General features: G+C 36.0%; 1 protein-coding gene across 2 annotated transcripts in view; it reads left to right on the forward strand.

Annotated features, from left to right (window-relative positions):
- The first annotated feature begins 628 nt into the window (after nucleotides 1-628).
- LOC134533654 (pyruvate dehydrogenase phosphatase regulatory subunit, mitochondrial) overlaps nucleotides 629-15,434 on the forward strand; it is a 194,173-nt gene continuing 179,367 nt past the window's right edge. For both annotated transcript variants that reach the window (XM_063371192.1, XM_063371193.1), the window contains exon 1: nucleotides 629-1,100. In XM_063371192.1, coding sequence (XP_063227262.1) covers nucleotides 901-1,100 — 200 coding nt within the window. In that variant the 5' untranslated portion in view covers nucleotides 629-900. The remainder of the gene's footprint in view (nucleotides 1,101-15,434) is intronic.

Genomic DNA, 15,434 nt, shown 5'->3' on the forward strand with positions numbered 1-15,434 from the left:
ATTTTTTTACACAATTTATTTTTAATTTAAAAAAAATTAGGGAAAAAGCATGAAGTGTAAGTGAAGGTTTAAAATGAAACATTAATTCTTTCGATAGAGCTAGCGAGACCGTATCGTTACCAATCAATAGCTTGTATGTACAAAAAGCTATGAAATTGTCTATAAAGTATCGCTGCTTTTTCCCTACATTTTTTCAAAATTTAAAAGAAAATTCTTATGTAAACAAATTTTTTTTTTACGATATTTATTTTTTCCAAATGATTTTACACACCTCAAAGTTCTGGAAAAAAATTTATACTGAAATTAACCAAATAGTTCAGTATTTACAACATTTTTTAAACCTACTTAAAAATGTAGGTTTTAAGTAAGTATAGACAGTTAAAAAAATGTATCTTAAAAACTAAATGTCGTATCGTAATTTTTATATATTCAATAAATATTCATGAAATGATAGCCAAAATATTGTAAAAAACTAGGGTAATTTTAATGATGAACGATGTCGATGTTTTTGGTCTTTTTCGTCGATGCATCGGCGATGTATCGCTCTTCAAAACATCGATGCTAACATCGATGTTTCATGAACGATACATCGATGTTTTGAAAACATCGATGTATCGGTTGCATCCCTAATCACAACATGGCCAATGCGTTTTTACTTAGACCATACATATCTATGGTCTAAGGTTTTTTATGTGTAGTCAAATGAAGTAGGTTTTTAAGAAATAAATTGTATAAACCTTTGGTGCAGAATTATTCTAAATATGTTTACTTAAATTCCCATAATTTTTACTGGTTTAGCTAGTATGCAGCAGTTTGTGTTGGAAATAATTGCCTTAGCGTATATTTGTCATAGTAAAATTTAAAATGTACATTCTTCATGTGTGACGACGAATATACATAATGATTTTGACGTCAAGAATACGTGCACATGTGGGCAGAGACGCGCAGCTAGCGAGATGTTCGTGGAGTTCGCTGACGGAAAGTTTGCCGCAGAAGACCAGAGTGGTGATATGCGGCGGTGGAGTGGTGGGGGCTTCGGTGGCTTACCATCTCGCCGAGATGGGCTGGGGCCCCCACACCGTCTTGCTGGAGCAGGGCAGGTAAGCCCCCGGCGCTGTCTAGTCTGTTTGTGTCTTTGGCAAATTTGGTACTGCGAAACACCTTTTTGGTGCTGTTGTATGATTGGATTGCGTACTGCAAAATCGGTAGCTTGTCCCCTTGCCACGCTTTCGCTTAACACTGATAACAATTGCGAATTGCTCACCCTTATATGCTGTTTGCTTCTTTTGATGTCATTGCCTCAGAATTGTGCGCTAAACGGCTGGAATGAACCAACTTTATTACTAAGCGTTGGGATTCAGAACGCACCTTTTAGAACAACTTGCTATTATTTTTGTTCTTTAAGTAGTGATACTTGTACATTTTCTACAACTAGGTACATATAACTATGCATTGTAAAACTTTTCGATGACCCCACATTTTTTAATTACAGAAACCTTCGCAAACAAACTTCATTGACATTGATGTAGTATATTTAACTCAATGATGTAATTATCAGCATAAACTAAAAACTTTGGTAAATATGTATTGTACGGATTAGCGCCAAAAAAAATCGTACAAATATGAAATAACTTTCATTATATGCTCTTTTACGCCCTCTTTTCAAAACCGCCTGCGGAGATTAAAAATTCCAATTACTTTTGGAGATATCGCCGTTCTTATTTTGCAATACAAGCCCTATGTAATCATTCAACAGACGCCATTTTATATTTTGCCGTGTGCGCGTGAATGCCTAAATAACAGAAATTTTCCATTAGGTAAGGTTAGTTACATAATAAATACTTCAAAATAAACGGAAATTAAAAATAATATCAATTAATTTTACTTGTATAGTTTTAAGTATTTATAATGTAACTGACCTGACATAACAAAACGGGACAAAGGTGGATTAGGTCAGGTCAGCTACAGTATAAATACTTTGAAACTGAATGGACATTAAAAATAATAAAAATTAATGTTAATGGTTGTTTAGTTTTAAAGTATTTATAATGTAGCTGACCTGACCTAACAAACCGGGAAAAAGGATGAACAGTAGGAACTCACGTAATTTTCTTTTTACGTGATGTAGTCGTTCAACTACGTCGCGAAAAAAAAAATACTTGTAAACAAGCAACAATGGAAAACGCGGGAAGCCTACGATTCACTCATCCTTCTGGACATACCCGAATACTCACGTTGGCAAGCCTTCTTTCAACAGACGAGAGGCAAACGCCCGATCGTACATCTTCGGTTTTTTTTTTGTTTATTATAAATAAATATGCAACTCATAAAAACTAATGGTCAATTAGGATATGTTAGCTACATTATAAATACTTCAAAACATTGTGGATGGTTGATTTGGTTAGGATAGCTACATTAAAAATACTGTGAAATCATGTAAACGGTTTCCTAGCACTGGATAGCTACATATTAAAATGTTATTTGCTAAGCAACCATAAAATGATTTTACAGTTTTTTAAATGTAGCTATACTTACCTAATATAACCAACCATCTACAATGTTTTAAAGTATTTTTAATTACTTCTTGATAATTTTAAGAAAAAAAAAAGGCTTGCCAACGTGAGTATTCGGGTATGTCCAGAAGGATGTGTGAATCGTAGGCTTCCCGCTAAGGGAACGTCAGTGCACAACATGAAAATTAAAAAATTCCATATCTCCTGAAGTATTTGAAATTTCTGATCTCCGCCGGGTTTAATGAAAAGAGGAAGTTAAAGAGCACAAAATAAAGGTATTTTCGGATTTTTAAAATTTTTTTTTAAAAAAATCGCCAAAAAATGAATATTAAAAAATTCGATATCTCCAAAAGTAATTGGAATTTTTTATCTCCGCAGGCGGTTCTGAAAAGAGGACGTAAGATAGCATATAATGAAAGTTAATTCATATTTGTACGATTTTTTTTGGCGCTAATCCGTACAATACATATTTACCAAAACTTTTATATGAATTGAATACACAACATGGAACTTTGACCCCTGTGTACAATTATTTTGTTTGACATATCCATGTCAACATTAAAAATCAGTATAAAGGAAGCAGATGAATGTGTGGGATAGAAGAATCATTCACCATTGTACTGAAAAGTTCAACAGAGTGAATTTTTTAATACATTTCAGAAAATCAAAAAGTACTCGTAATTTACAAATGATTTCTGGTTTTCAAGTAAAATTAATCTTGCCCGTCTGGAAAGACGACTCACTAGTATAAAAGGGCAACGCCAGTCTCCACAAGAGTTCCGCGAGTGTTCCGAACGAGTTCGGAGAGTTCTGCGAGTGAAGGGAAGTGCAATATTGGCGAAGAGGGTGAGAGACCCCGTCGACAGTGATGCCACATGGAGCGACGGGATTGAGAAGGTGTGATAGAGTGGCGTGAGACTCGTGTGTGGACAGGCGTGAGGTAAGAGGCTAACCACTGTTGAGCCTAGCTCCAGTGAGGTGTGCAAACTGCGGAACTTTACATATATTGAGTGACTTGAGGATAATCATTTTTAAGTGCAATTGATTGGTGATAAGACATTTTTAAGTACAATCATTTATTAGGGTAAATATTTACAATCGCGGTAGATGCCAAAAAAAATGCTAAAAATCCGAAAATACTTTTATTCTATGCTCTTTCACTTCCTCTTTTCAAATCAACCGGCGGAGATAAGAAATTCCAAATACTTTAGGAGATATGGAATTTTTAAATTTTGAACATGTAGAGTAGCGGTATTTGCGAAAAATAATTCTAAAAATCTGAAATTACTTTTATTATATGCTCTTTCACTTCCTCTTTACATTAAAACCGGCGGAGATAAGAAATTCCAAATACTTTAGGAGATATCGAATTTTTAGATTTTCATCACAATACCTGTGAATTCAGGCGGCCACCATTGTTTCTTGTTTACGAGATGAGTATGATTCTTTTCCGCGTAGGTGAACCGACCATTGTTGCTTGTTTACGTTTATGATTTTTTATTTTCGCGACGTAGGTAGAACGACTACATCATTTTCTACTAATGGCAAAGGAATGTACCTGCCTCGATTGTAAATATTTACCTTTATTAGTAATGTTAATATTAGTAATTAATAAAATGGTAATAAAACATAATAGGGCGATCCCTTACGAACCCAGTTCTCCACACATAGGTTGTAACTATATGAATGATATTCTGGTCTCTCGAAGATGGTAATATTGTTCGTGTTTAGCTTGTTTCTGAATAACTGTGTTGTTGAAAATATGTACGCACGTTTATTTTAAATGCAATATAGTTTTAAAAAAGTAACATAAACTAGCATATATTTTGTTTGATTTAGAAAACTTAGCATTTTTTGTGTCTGTAGTTTTGTAATAAAGAAGGTAATGTATTTTTCAGGGTAGAAGTCAGTTGTTAATTAGAGTTCAATAAGGTAAGTGGTGTTTAGCGAATGTTTGCTTGTGTTTGATAGCTGCTTGCAAGAGAACCTATAGGTTTATTTGTTTTGGAACATATAGTATGCCTTTGCTTCCACACTGGATTGTTTAGTTTTCAGGCTTTAGACCTGTAGCGAAAATATTTGTTGATGTTTGGAATATTTAAAACATCATGAATGCAGTATTGGGATTCAAAGTGAGATATTTTTGTATACCAAGCTCTGTATTTGACAAATGTGTCAGTTTGCTAGGCTTACTATGGTGAAATGCTCTTCTGAAATATTTCATGGAAAAATTTAATGTTACATATTTCTGTACTTGATTTTTTATGTGATGCATCTGTTGCATTGATGTTAGTGATCAAGTGAACAGTTGGGTACATTGCTAGTACATTGCTAGTACATTGCTAGTACATTGCTAGTACATTGCTAGTACATTGCTAGTACATTGCTAGTACATTGCTAGTACATTGCTAGTACATTGCTAGTACATTGCTAGTACATTGCTAGTACATTGTTAGTACATTGCTAGTACATTGCTAGTACATTGCTAGTACATTGCTAGTACATTGTTAGTACATTGTTAGTACATTGCTAGTACATTGTTAGTACATTGCTAGTACATTGCTAGTACATTGCTAGTACATTGTTAGTACCTAAGCTATATGTTGCCTTAAATTGAACTGTTTTAAAGAAGATCCTTATGTACGTGTAAAAAATCATTTTTTTTTCAACTAATACAAAAAAAAATCCCTTGATTCTTATATATTTCTATGGGATAGAAATTAAGAATTACTTTTAAAAGGAATACAAGTTTTATTTAACACAAATTTATTTTCTTGGTCATTACATTGGAATTTAAGTGTATGGCAAAGTCATTACGATAAATTAATATTTTAATGCTTGGTACAGGAGTTTGTGTGCTGAATATGAGAATCTGCAAGCCGTAGTGTATTCTTTGTATTATTCCTAAAAATTGTTGGTTCAGATAATTTGACTGGCATTTTGGTCTGCATTGCAGAGTGCACCTTCAGGAATGGTATATTGGGGCTTTGTTAAAAATTGAATAGCTTCATTTTCTTTCGTGTGGGATTGTCAGTCTTGAGACGCTTGAGTTCGATTTATGGGGGTATGTCTTACATTGGTATCTTATAAAAATTTGGTCATATTTGAAGGGGTTTGTAGGATGAAACTGGCTGTAGCAATCATGGTCCTTCTTTACATTAACAATAAATTTTACTAGATACATTAATATTTACAGTAAATTTTTAACCCTAATTTATAAATGGTAATATTTGTGTGAAAATCAGTATTTTTGTTCATGTATATAATTTTTTTGACATCATAGCTGGTTTTATGTTGTTTTGATTGCTAGAAATGTTTGTTTTTGTTATATTATCGTGTTTCCTTGCACTATGGGAAATGCTATTTTGCATTTATTTTACATTTATTTTGATGCGTGAGTGGTATAGTGTGCCGGAAATGAGGTATTTTGGCACTTTTTTTTAATTGTTATTATAATTTTAAATTATTTTTGGAAATTTTATTTTCTATATAATTTGGTTACAAAAGGGGAATTTACACTTTGTTAGGCTGGTGTACTCTACGTAGTTAAACTTTGCGCCAGTGGACCGAGGCACCTTTTCTCAGGGGCCAATCTGATCTTTTGCAAGTCTAAGACGTCGTTAGCGGCCCGTTTGACATTTCCCCCGCTTACAGTCACGTCCGGGGTTTGTAATATTATTTCCCTGCATGACTGAATCTGCACACAACAGCTCTGGACGAGTTGTTACCACTTCTCAGAGACGAGCTTACCATAGATTTTCTCGTCACGCATACGTCGTAGGTTCTCTCCTAGAAAGTCACATTAGGATGCTTGTTCCCAACCTCGTTGCATTTTTTTGTCCACCCTCACCCCCACCGGTTCTCAGAATTTAGGCCAGGATCATTGACCTGACATGAACCACACCAGGCGGTGGCCGACTTCAAGGAAGATTTGCCATAGAAAAAATATGTGCAAAGATGGACCACACACGACATCTAGCGGCAGAAATGGTAACTCTTCTCTTGTCGCCAGCTCGTGGAGCTGACGCCCGCGACATCTGGTGGCGACTTTGCTAACCTCCCAGCTACCTTCCCCTGTAGGCCGCCAGAGAGCAGCACTGACTGCGCCATTAGCCCCAGGCTGTAGTAAACGTCTCGGGCGAGTCAATTCCTTTTTGTTTCAGACACCCTTCAACAGGTAGTGCTAAAATCGACCAGTGCTACCAACTTTGAGATATCGAAGTCAGTGTTTTTTTGTGATTCCCACTCGGGGAACTTCGGAAACTTTGGGTCCGGACGCCCTAGTCTCCCGCCCCCCTCCCCTTCTTTGGATTGAGCATTTCCTTTTAATTACGAGACGCGGCCTCTTCCGCGGACACTTCGCGTCGCGATTCCAGACGGACTGTTTGAGATTATCGGCTGATCAACGAGACGCACTACAAGACTTCCATCCGGCCGCAACCGACGATGTAGTCGATTAGACAAGGTATGCTATCCCTGTAAATTTTTTTAAGTAGTTTAGTCCATCTGTACAGTACAAATAATAGTAGTTATTTATTTTAAATAATTTTTTGAAATGATGGAAACGTCCGCGCCTGCTGCGTATCCGCGAGCTCCAGATCCGGATTGGCGACGCATCAGAAACTAGAAGCCAACTTACCTGTCTGGTGAGTTGCTATCAGCGTTATTCCCCAACCTCCCCTTATCTTTTGCGGTCATTTTCTGCCCAGTTTGCTAACTGTCTGTACTAGTTCTGATCATGTTTGATTCAGACTGTTCACAGACAGGGTCCAAGAGCCGAATGTAGTCTTAGCATTTTCACGCTCTTCCTCTTCAACAAACAGGCGCCCTGGCACCATGTTGATTACTAATCTCCGGGCAGCGAACCACCGACCTCCGGTGCTACAGTATTTGTAATCCTTTTTTGGAACATTCTTTAAATTACTACGTTCGAAGAAATTAATCATATAAAACATCCGTTCTGGACTTTAAGAATATAAACTGGGATAGTTTGAACATATTTGTTTTTTTTATTGGTTTATTTATTTTTAATGAAACCTTTTATAATCTAATTTAAGGCCGGCCCTTATTTTTTTAAAATATATCTGAGAGCTCTTTAATTATGTAATTGAAATTGTATTTTAACACATTTTAATATCTGTTATAAGTTTCCTTAAATAAATATGGAGTAATTATATTCAGATAGGGAGTGTTGGGTATGTCAGTAAGTGGAAGCTGTATTTTGAATCAGTATATTAACTAAATAGTGTTACCATTTTTTATTTTAAAGAATTTTTTATTTAGAAAGCAAGTTTGGGGTGATGTATGCTGCATGGCTTCGAGCAGGTACACTCGCTGGCTTGTGAGTGAAGGACAGGTAAGGTTCATTTTGCGAGCAGGGAGGGCGGGTGATAGTCTATTCATCTAGCTTCTTTGTTACATAAATGAAAGGTCGGTCGAGTGGGATGGCTTTGTGAGCCCCGCAATTATTAACGAGCGTGCTTTTGCCGGTGAAATGTAAATGATGGCTCTTGTGTGAATTATGAGCAAAGTTTGTGAAGGACTCGTTTCTGGTGGTCCACTCCACCATCCATGAGAAAGATTTCGAGGGAGTTTGAATGTACAGAAGCCGGATGTTGACTTCTGTCTGAAATGGGGCGGGAGAAGGGTTGGGGAACATGCATCTAGGGTCAATCCATATGAAGTGGTCAAAAAAAAAATTTATTGGAAGCTTCATCAATTTTAAAAAAATTGATATTTTGAGCCTTGTTAACATTATGTATTGACAATTTAAAACTGACACAGTTAATTTTTTATTCTCATTAGTTTGATTATGGCAGCCATTTTTTTGTCATGGGGCGCGACAATTTTTACATTTACAAGGGTTCAGCTACATTGCTATATCTTGGCTCTGGTAGGCCATATCATGATGAAACAAAATCTGAGGGGTTAAGCACATTTTAAGCTACAATTCTGATGACAAACCATTTTTTTAAAATCAATCAATCTTGCCAACTTTAAAGGTTGAACTTGTGCCTTAGAATTGCAAAAATTTGCATTTTCATAAATTTTTTTAAGAGTGAAGGCAGTATCTGTTGGGCTTCAAAATATTTATGGATGTGCTTATGTAATAGTAGAGTAAATACAAATTATTTGGAGTGTGAGACTTCAATACTTTTTTTTTTACAATTTTGTAAAAACCAGTTTTTTCAGATTTTTGCTTACTTTACGGCTTAATATCTCTGGTGGGCAGTTATCTAAAAATCTTAAATTTACACACAATTAAGTACTCCATGGTAAATAACTCCTGAAAAATTTAGACTTTGAGATTCAACTGGTTCGGAAGTTACAGCCTTGCCAAACTCGTAATTTTTTTTATTTATTTGCGTAAATAAAAGCAACCCTAGTAATTTTATATACGTTCTTAATTATTTTATATATATGCTGTAAGTGCTGTACTAAGTCATAAAAAGTATTACACTAAAGTTTGTTGCCAAAACACATGTATACTATGCACAAAAATATTAATTATAACAGTCATTCTATATCACATTTTTAAACAGACAAATGATTTACGATTTTAATTTGTACCTTATTTCTTATGTTTGTTAAACAGCATTGAAATTTCTTCAGATAATGATGCTGAAATGTTGTGTGAACGTCCAGTTGCTGTGGATAGCTCTGATGGACTGAGCTTCCTCAACACATTCTTAAGCGGCACCCACACTCTGTCTGCACATGACATCTTAAATGATGTTCTAGGTCCAGCTGGGTTGTAAAATTTTACGTAAATATCATTGTTCACAAAATTAACTTCTTCAATGACTCCTAGCCACCACTGTTCGTCATACACACAGGCGATAATGTCATTGTTCCGAAGATTCATGGGGATGGACTTGGTTGAAACTGGAAGATCCTCATACTCTTCTGATTTGGACGTTGCATAGCATCTCATTATAATCTCGGTGAGAGGAACAAAGCGGTGAAATTTTCGTGTTCCAGGGAGCCGTTGGCAGTTGTCGAACCTAGGTTTCAACTCTTCTTGTCGAGCGGTAATTTCCTCTTCTTTAACATATATATATTTGATACCTTTAATAGTCTGTGTACAGTACATATACATATCTTCAGGGGAAAGAATGTGATCCTTGACTGTTCTTTGAAGACTTGCCTTTGTTACTTCCCTTTTTGTTGTTCCTCCAACACCATCACATGCATTTTTTCCATGTGATGTTGCGAAGAAATTCCACTCAGCACTAAGACCGAAATCATTCTTGTGGTGACAGACATTAATTAAATTTTTCTTATTTTTGTACTGACTTGATGATCCATCTGAGAAGTAAATTATATGTTGAACCGAAGGAACAGTGTCTTTTAAGTGTTTCATAAGATGAGATTCAAATGTATGCACTGTTGTTGTGTTATGGTCCAAATGATCACTGATTACACAAACACATTGGGTTAGAAGTTTATCGTTTTCTTTGTAATAATACACAAAAGGATGAACAGTTGCTTGGCGATTTACCCAGTGGTAGCTCTGAATCTCGTCTTGGATAACAAATGTAAAGTTTTCTGCGAAGTCTGCAAGAAAAATGCACTCTGTTTCGTTAAGTTTCTCCTTCTTCTCTCTCAAATGCTGACTTTGAATCTTTGATATAAAATGATGAGTTTTAAGTGAATCAAGTTTTTCAATAAGGGACAGAAAGAATTCTTCTTTTGGCTGAATAACAGTTATCATTTCAGCTCTATCTGTTGTGGTCCATTGTTGAAAAATTATGTTGTCTGGGATGGCATCACTTTCTTCAAATTCATCAAACAGAGATACTAGGGCTTCACTTCCTGGACATTTAACACATTTGCCCATCATACACTCGTAACTACTCATATCACAAACGAGTATAGCAAGTAGGTCTTTGTAATCTTTCATAAGCTTTGCACCGTCAACCATTAGCTTAACATTCTGATGATAAGTACAAACACAAACATTGTGTGTTCCCGATGATCCGGCTGTGACACACCACTTAGGTCTGAGTTCAATGAATTTTGATCTTCCAATTCTACAGTCTGGATGTTTAGATTTAAATTCCACAAACAATTCATTCAAATTGCAAAGCACCAGCCTCTTCTGCTTTTGACATTTCATGTTATTTATTTTTACAGATAAACAGTCTTTTTTTTCCGGGACAAAGACGACTGTATTCATCACTTTCATAGAATTCACGGACTGTAGTAACCACCTCTGATTGAATGCCAAAACCCTTTTTCTTTCCCAACTCTGGTAGAATGCCCTGATCTTTCACTAGGTCTCTTGTCAGTTTTACCAAACGATCAGATACATTGAACTCTTGAGCTATTCTTAGTCGACTCCATGAATTTGGAAGTAAACTAATTATTTTCACTTTCATTTCGTTTCCTGCAACAGCACATTTATCCTTCAGTTTCTTGATTAATTCGTCAAACTCTTCTACAGACTCTTCACTTGCTTCTCTGTTTTCCATCACTTTATCAAAAGATTCCTCAAGATTTCTTTTCAAAACATTTGAAACTTTACTGATCTTGTCAGCTATTGCTTGTGGTCTTTTATCTAAACCCAATTTCCTTATTTTAGATGCTGGCGAAACCCCTAATTGAGTACATACATTGTCTACTTTTCCCAACTTTTCAATCTCTGTAATAAAGTCTGAATCACATGTGTCCCCTGTTCCATCATTTGCTGTCACAAATATTTTTTTTGTAGCATGTAGGACACAAGGACTTACCAGGGACAAGCAGTAAATTGTAGTTTGTTTTTTTATACATGTGTTCAGGAAGTATTTCCCTAAGTCCTTTTGTGATTGCCTTTTTATGTATTTGTAAAGGATCACTGCAATACCGGCCAAATATATGGTGATATTTAATAAGATACTTAATCTCATGGTACTTACATACAGACTTAACATCACTAGAAACTCTGGTAAATATTAGCTGTTGCTGTTCTAAACTAAACACACAGATTTTCTTCAATTCCTGTTGCACTGAACCATAAACACATTTGTGGCATTGTTCATTTGTTAAATGTCCTATTGAACACTCTTTCTCCATACCGAAAAACAAAAAACCTTCATGGAAACACAAACCACCTTTCCTATACCAGAGCTGCTGGCAGACTAACAGGATGGAACAAATACCAGACCATACTAGAGCAAGTCCGTGCCTGTTAAGACCTGCACACTCCAAACAGTGGTAAACATCTCAGGCATATTTTTTTAATGTTCTTAGTCGGAGAACTCTTTTCAATTGCATAGTAAATGCCAATTTTAGGGTATTAAGATTTTTAAAAATATAATTAGAATTTATTATAGTTTCATTGTTGCAAAAAAAAAATGCAATTTTACACAAGTTTGGCAAGGCTGTAACTACCGAACCAGTTGAATCTCAAAGTCTAAATTTTTACAGGAGTTATGTACCATGGAGTACTTAATTGTGTGTAAATTTAAGATTTTTAGATAACTGCCCACCAGAGATATTAAGCCGTAAAGTAAGCAAAAATCTGAAAAAACTGGTTTTTACAAAACTGTAAAAAAAAAAAGTATTGAAGTCTCACACTCCAAATAATTTGTATTTACTCTACTATTACATAAGCACATCCATAAATATTTTGAAGCCCAACAGATACTGCCTTCACTCTTAAAAACATTTATGAAAATGCAAATTTTTGCAATTCTAAGGCACAAGTTCAACCTTTAAAGTTGGCAAGATTGAGTGATGTTAAAAAAATGGTTTGTCATCAGAATTGTAGCTTAAAATGTGCTTAACCCCTCAGATTTTGTTTCATCATGATATGGCCTACCAGAGCCAAGATATAGCAATGTAGCTGAACCCTTGTAAATGTAAAAATTGTCGCGCCCCATGACAAAAAAATGGCTGCCATAATCAAGCTAGTGAGAATAAAAATTTAACTGTGTCAGTTTTAAACTGTCAATACATAATGTTAACAAGGCTCAAATTATGAATTTTTTTAAAAATAGTTGAGCAACCAGAGCTGGACCACTTGATATGGACTGACCCTCTACAGAGGGAGCGAGTTGCGATGTCTGTAGTGGGTATCAGCTTGAAGTATGCTTAGGGGGGAAATGGTCGTGTAATGTTTTGGCTATTTGGAAACTGGTATTGAGCTGTAATGGTAGCGAGAGTGTTCCGTGAATTTTATAGTACTAGGAATAGGTAGATCGTGATTTTTATTTTTCAGAAATCTTTAATTATATTTTAAATTATTAATAATTATTTTATATTAATATTTTTAACTTTATGAATTTTCTGCATTAATTTTCATGTTGCGTGTCAGTTAATGTGGAGAAAAAAATAGTGTTGTATGGATGTTTCTACTACGCAGTGCGCTCGTTTTTGGTGCAAAGTATTGCGTTGAAGTATAGGGGTAGTACAATTTGTGAGGTAAGAATATCTTTATTTTGCTTTCCATGTTTTTGCCTGCATAGCTTCTGTTTTTTTATTCCATGTTGAACATGCAATGGATGTGCGTAGGCAGGGGCGTAGCCAGGGGGAGGGGGCGGTTTTAGGTGTTCTAAACCCCCCCCCCCCCCCTTAGCCACCATTTTTTTTTCTTATTTGAAAGCAGGTTAGCTAAAAGCCTGGGTGTCTTACTGCTATCACCGGCCACTGCACTGGAGGGGAAGAGTAAGCGAGCCCTACCGATTCTCCTTCCCTTCCCCTACCTCTGTCACGAGCAGAAGCTATAAGGTTGTGATGCCCTGACTGGTCCCAAGCTTTCAAATATCTTACACCTATTGTATTTAACCAGCACGGTAATTATAAGCAGGTGGTGACTAGGTAACTCTTCAAGCTAAAGCTAATTGTTTCCAGGAATAGGCCAGTTCTGCCGAAATACAACCATTTTTATTCCTTTTTTTTGTATTGTCGAGCTTCGAGCATGATTTATGATTTTGAGTGGACGTGGACAAGGCACTTGGATTGATTAAAATATCTTTAATTAATTTCTTACTTCATCACTCAAACAATTTTTTATTAAAAATTAATAATATTTTTACCATTATAATATTAAAGTTAAGTACCGAAAACTGCTCAAATAGCACTATTTCTACACCTTAAAATCCAAATTTTTCCGGGGGAGAACCCCCGGACCCACCGCTTTAATAGGGGAGGGGGAACCATGCTTCTTAACCCCCCCATAAACAATCCTGGCTACGCTACTGTGCGTAGCAAACACTTAGTGTCTAGTCGTGGAAATTCAAGGCAACTTGAATCTTTTAATTTTTGTTGAGTCGAAAACTAATACGTAATTTTGCTTATGCGTGGTTGTTTTTTCATTAAATACTCGTTGCAATTTATAAGATTTTGAGAGGTTCGGTAGGGAAACTATTTTTGGTTCTTTGTACAGCAAATTATTTTATTAAAAATATTTGTATGCATGTACATCTAATATTCAGTATGCGTCAATACACACACAGTTTTCAAACTAGTTTTTGGACACATATTTTATTTAGATTATTTTTCATTAAAAAATACCAACTTTTGCAAAATTATTTACTTATAACTAAGTAATTGTCTTCCGATTCTAATTAGAGCTAAATGAAAAAGGAAACACAATTAATATTTCTTGCTTATAATAAATTTTATATATTAAAAAAAAAAATTTTAGTTTTCAAGTGGCAGTTCTGGGGAAGAGAGAGTGTATGTTTGTGTGATGGAGAGAGTATGTTGGTAGAGAGTGTGAGAGGAGAAGGAAAGAGAGGAAGGAGAGGATGGAATAGGGAAGGAACAAAGGAGAGGAGAGTGTCTGTTGATAATGAGAGAGAGAGTGTGTGTAAATGTATATGTGTGTATATATGTGAGAGGGCGATATGGTATTTTCTATAAATATTCACAAGTTGTTAAGTGTGCATCATGTGCATGGAAGGGAACACTACTTGTGTGCCTATCTGTTTTGCCATTTTAAAAATTTAAAACGTGGCACTCTTTGTCATCCATTTTTGATACTATACCCTGGCGGAAAGTGATGCAACTAAAGCATTGAACAGTAGCGCACTCTGCCTTCCATTTTTGATATTAACGCCTAGCAGCAAGTAATGCAACTAAAGATGGCGATTGTGGTGTGATTTGACTGCAATTTCTGGTACTATACCCTAGCAGTTAGTAATGCAACTAAGGGAACACTAGGGATTCTGGTAGCCATTTCTGACACTACATCCTAGTGGTGATTTGAATATCATCTTTAATTGAAATATCATTAATTTAATACTTGTGCATTTAATATTCTCCTCCCCTCCGTCCACCAACTTCTTCCAGTTTCCTCCCTCACCTCCCCTCCACTTTCTTCACATTCCCCTCCTCATGATTAATTTGAATACCCTTATCATTAATTTCCCTCCAATTTATAAATTTCATCTTCCCTCCATTCCTATTTTTATATACCTTATTTACTTCATTACTCTTCAATTGATTCTGTGGTCAAGTGGATTGAGTGCTCGCTTCCCAACTTCGAGATCACTGGAGTGATCATGGATCGAATCCCAGCCACCACACCCAGATCTTTTATAAAATAAAATAGCTCCCAGTGGCTGTGGCATATACCTTCCAGCTTCTCGACTAACTGTGACGTCATTCAAGATGGCCAACATCCATGATGGACGGTAACGGCGACACCTACATCCCAAATTCTTAACTAAGTTCAGAAAGAATTTGAAAAAATAATTTGTAGAAAAGAAGGGTGCGAAGGAGGAAGATTGGGGAGGGGGAATACACCTGTCACGTACACTATAGGGTAAGGGGAGAGAACAATAGAACAAATGATTGATGACAGACATAGGGGAAGGGGGAAGGTGTGAAGGGGAAGTGGTAGTGAATACTTACCTAGTTCCCATGTCCTTTGCTGGTCCAGAACTCCCATGCACCCCCTGCCGGCCTCGTCTCTGACGCAGGAGGTGTGAG

Source organism: Bacillus rossius, chromosome 7 (assembly GCF_032445375.1).
Source record: "Bacillus rossius redtenbacheri isolate Brsri chromosome 7, Brsri_v3, whole genome shotgun sequence".
NCBI lineage: Eukaryota > Metazoa > Arthropoda > Insecta > Phasmatodea > Bacillidae > Bacillus > Bacillus rossius.